This window comes from Apis dorsata, unplaced genomic scaffold (genome assembly GCF_000469605.1).
Source record: "Apis dorsata unplaced genomic scaffold, Apis dorsata 1.3 scaffold_660, whole genome shotgun sequence".
Classification (NCBI taxonomy): Eukaryota; Metazoa; Arthropoda; class Insecta; order Hymenoptera; family Apidae; genus Apis; species Apis dorsata.
The window spans coordinates 179,911-185,064 of NW_006263847.1; the positions used below are offsets into that span (position 1 = coordinate 179,911).

The window sequence follows — 5,154 nt, forward strand, 5'->3', positions numbered from 1 at the left end:
AATAATTATATATTATTATTTTTAAAATAATAAAAATAATTTTTTTAATCTTTTAACTTTGAATATATATTAAATTAAATACAAAATACAATAAATTTATCTCTTATTTTTTACTTCTATGTACAGTAAATAGATAAAATAAAATTTTTTAATAATTATTGTATTTTTTTCAACTCGATATAGAAAAATTCAAATATTTTTTTTAATAAAAGTGAATAGTTTGACGATGAAATATCAACATTTTTGTTATTGGAAATTTAATGGAATCATCAGTAAAAAAAAACGAATAAGGAAAGCCTATATTCATTTTCAGCCAATTTTTTATCTTGATGGATTTCGGCGTATCTGACAATTTTAGGAAAAAATGAACTATCATAGAAAACCAGAATATAATGTAATTTATATAGCAAAGTGCATCTAACTCAATGTAAAAAGTGCTGGATTATTTAAAAATATTTGTCTAAATTAAATTTCATTTTTTATATTAATTTATTTTTAAAATATCAGTTTAAGTTAAATTAAATTCTAACTTCTGAAAATGAAATAATAAAAACAATATAAGAATTTACTTTTTTTTTTTTTGATAAAAATATATTCATAAGTACTAAATTATAGTAATTTAATAGGAAATTTGAATTCAGAATCTAAATCGTATTTATTTCATAAAAATAAACAGTAAAAACCAGATGTAAAAAAAAATAATTTATTGCATAATTTATTTTATTAAAAAAAAGAACATATAATAAAAAAACATCTATATCTACATATAATCAAAATATAGTATAAATAAATTTTTCAAAATTAAATGTGTAAAATTATTTTTGGAATATAATATAAAATAAATTAATTTAATATATATTTTATTTATATAAGAATATGATACTTTTTTAAACTTTCACTAAAATAAACTTTCATAAAAATTCACTTTCTAATTCAATTATTTTATTTTAAAATAAATTTTAACATAAGATTTATATTTCAAGTTTATTCAATTCATATATCTAGTTAAAATCAAAATGAAATATTTCAATTTTACTTAATTCATTTATCTAACAAAATGAAGTTTTAAAAAAAATATTTAAAACATAATTTTTATCATTTTTATCAAAAAAAAAATTATATTATTAATTATTATATCAAATATCAATGCTGTTTATAAATATAATGCTAAATAATACAAATAATTTTATATTCTTTTTAAAGTTTATAACTCTAATAATAATTAAACGTATTTACTTCATCTCTGTAGTATTAAATAATTTTATATATATTTATCTATAAATAATTTCTTAAAAAAATTTATAAACATTCATATTATTTATAAAATATTTACATAAAATATTTTATTAGGTTTTTGCAAACGAAATGATCGAATTCTTAATTTTATAAGATTTTTGACATTTATAGCTTCATTGAAAATGATTGTTTAATTTCATTTTTTGTCTATCTTTATTAATATAAATTTTTCACAAAAAAAATTGTTTATTCTTTTAACATAATTTTATAAAGATACATTACTAAATATTTTTATTCAAATTTGATATTGAAACATATTTTTTTTTTTTTACAATAAAACAATAATAATAAAATTATTTTATCTAAATTTTATATATATATTTATTTAACTTTAAACATATGTAAACATAGTTAAGATGTAATAAATATTACTTAATTGTATATTTAAGATATTGTATTTTGAATAGTTATATATATTTATAAAATCGATCATTTCATGTTATATAACAATCTAAATGATTTAATGCTCTCTAAGAGATCAATTATTTGCATTTAAATTTGTTTTTTTTCTGAAATATTTCAAGATATATTTCAAGATATAGATTTATTGGTTGTAATTAATATTTTTTCGATTTTCAAAATATACAAATGAATCGATTTGTAAAATTCAAAAGCAAAATATCCCGCTTTATGAACGAATAGTATAACGAGCAACTCTTCGAATACGCAAACTCCATGAAGAACGTCGATAAATGTCACGCGCGTTACAGAAGAGAAAATCCAGTTGAAAACATTATTGAAAAGATCGACCACAAAAAATCGAACAGAAGTTCGACTCATATTTCAAGATCAATAATTCAACAGTCGATCATTAAATCGTTAAATCCAGGTAAATGATACAATTTATTAATTTCTTTATGTGCAATTAAATTCGCACAATTCAAGTTGACTAAAAAACATCGGTGCCAATCTCGAATTAAGGTTAGGTTAGAATAACCTAATCTGAAGCAAAATAGGTTCTAATTTCTTCGATTCGAGAGTATGTTTCGAGATATCTATGGATATTGAATTTTGAGAGATAAAAAGCGGGTTATTTGAAAATTTATTCGCAAAATATGTATTCATTTCTTTTTAGACAAATATAATGATTAAATATATAAAAATATTTAATAAGCAAGAGAATAATAATTTTATTCTTCTAATGACTAATTTTTTAAAAATATTTTTTTATTTATAAATTTTTATTAGATTTTATTATACTAAAAATATTTTTGATAAATATCAAAATAGAAGAAATGTCAAAACATTATTACATATTATATTATTTTTCAGATTCAAATGTAAATTAATCTTTCATTCTTTATTTTTTCGCTTTAATATAAACAATTCACATTATTTAATTTATTGATTTTCATTTTTTTTCAATATGAGAAAAAGAATATTTAAATCTTGATAAACAAATGAAAAATATTTTATATATGAATTATTTTATATAATACATATTATTCTACAATGACTTAAATAAGTAAACAAGTTTTTTTTATCTATAAAACTTGCTTTGAAAGATATAAATTGTTTTTATATGATAATAAAGCCAAATTTAATGTTCCAGTTAAAGTATATTCTTTATGAATATAAATAAAAGAAAAATATATATAAATTGGAAAATTATGGAAAAATATAATAATAAAAATATATATTGTTATTGCAAATTGTTATTGCAATTATGATAAGAGATAAAAATAAATTGACAATATAATTAACTAATATATTCAATATTTAAAAATATTTATCAATCCTATCAATATAAATTGAATTTATTATTTTGCAAAGATCATTTTAATTTTATTTCATTTCAATGAATCAATCGTCAATATTTAATATCAGCAGGTACACCATATTAATTCTTTGATTTATTTTATTTTTAAAGCAAAATTTAATTACATGAAATTGAATAATTTTATTTGTTATTAATCAAATATGGTTTCCTTCCAATTCATATATTTTTTTCATTTTTTTTTAAGAAGATTTTTCTAAAAGATTTTTATTAATTATATTTATATTTATATATATATTAATGATATTTATAAAATATTTATATTTAAACTATTCAAAAATTAAACCAAAAATAACTCTGTCTTAAAAATTTTTTAATAAGATAATTTTAGCATTTTATATGTAGAATCAATAAATTAACTATTTACGAATCAAAATACAATGAAATTTGATTTTTATATTATTCACTTTTGCATTAATTAAGATTGCATATGCAGAATTTAAGCGGTATTGCATTCTTTAAAAAAATAATTAATATTAATTACATAATAATAATTTCCAAAAAAAAATTAGTTTAAGAAATATTTTTACTTTTTTGAATGTTATAAAGCTTAGATATTATATAAAAGATAAGAAAAATACGAACATAAATTTTTCTATCATTTTTATTGATATATAAATTTTAAGAAATATTTCACATTAAAAAGTAGAGATTATTTATTTAGTCCGATATGAAGGAAATAAGTATTTACACGATTATATTATTCTCTGAAAACAATTATTATAAATAAATTCAATTTACTATCTCTCTTAGAACTATGACTATCAATGATAACTAATAATTTGATTATTATATATATTTAAAATATCGTTAAGATAATCAATAACACAAGTAGAAATAATTAAAGTAAACTGCAATATAATTCTTTAATAAAACTTATTTTTATTGAAACTCAACAAATAAGTAATAACATAAATAACATTTTTAAATATCTTAATAATAACTTTGAATAAGAAAAAATATTCTAATCATTTGTATTTCAATATAATTCCGTCTATTTATAATATCTCAACGATATTATCAGAATATATAAAAAATTATCAATAACATATCGATAATTACAATTATCATTATCTCAAACATATTTATACATGTCAGAGAATTGCTCTCGCAAAAAATATCGTAAATTATTAGAAATGCATCTTTATTAAATATTAAATCAATGATGATGAAGATTCAATTAACATTGTTTTTTTTTTATTCCATTAATGAATACAATAATATTGTTAATATAAATACAATAATAATATTAATGAATATAATAGTATTTGAATGCATATATTACATATACTCTCGATTGAGATTTTTGATCGAAGCGATATTCCAGGAAAAAATCTAGGTCCCCTGTAAGGCGACACAGGTACATATGGGCTCTTTCAGTGAATGGACCAAATGATATAAATTATTTATAGATTTCGACACCAAAGTGAGGAGGGGGAATCGAGGGTGTTCTGTTCCAACTGGGATGTGTACCCCGGGGGTCCACTTGCATCGAAAGCCCCTTGAGGCCCCCTCAACATATGCATTTTCACTCGACCACCGTAAGCCTATATAAAATTGATTCCTAAGTACCCTGGATTCCTGTCAATCTCGCGTGTCTTTTAACACCTATCTTCATTTGTTCTTTACACAAATATTCACGAGTGTTCAATTTGAGTGTAAACATGACTAAAAATGACACTTTTGTTTGCTCTTCCCTTATTACCACTTTTACTATACGAAAAAAATTATTCAAATTATTCAAAAATTATTCATTATTATATTTCAAAACCTTTATTCATTATATATTTATCAAAACCTATATAGATTTCATTAAGATAATTCAAAACATTTTTCTTAACTAATTTTTTAAATTATTATATATTATATATATAATAAATAATATGTATATATTTTTTTATATTAGATTGATTTTTATATTAATTTTTAAATTTTGATAAAGAAATATTTAATTATCATATTATTTGTCTTTCCTTAACATTATTTATTTTATTTATTTTTTTAAATATATTTATTACAATTATTACGATATTTAATTTAATTCAATTTAATTAATATTTAATTTAATTCAAAAAATATAA

General features: G+C 18.4%; 2 protein-coding genes across 3 annotated transcripts in view; one reads left to right on the top strand and one right to left on the bottom strand.

The window, feature by feature from the left end:
- LOC102672457 (ribosomal oxygenase 1) overlaps nt 1-5,154 on the bottom strand; it is a 44,731-nt gene that overhangs the window by 27,149 nt on the left and 12,428 nt on the right. The gene's annotated exons all lie outside the window — the stretch shown is intronic.
- LOC102672125 (multiple coagulation factor deficiency protein 2 homolog) overlaps nt 1,957-5,154 on the top strand; it is an 11,631-nt gene continuing 8,433 nt past the window's right edge. The window contains exon 1 of one of the 2 annotated variants that reach the window (XM_006622045.2): nt 1,957-2,114. In XM_006622045.2, the coding sequence (XP_006622108.1) occupies nt 1,972-2,114 (143 nt within the window). In that variant the 5' untranslated portion in view covers nt 1,957-1,971. Of the gene's footprint in view, nt 2,126-5,154 lie in introns of both variants that reach the window. The other variant, XM_006622046.2, reaches the window with a different exon arrangement.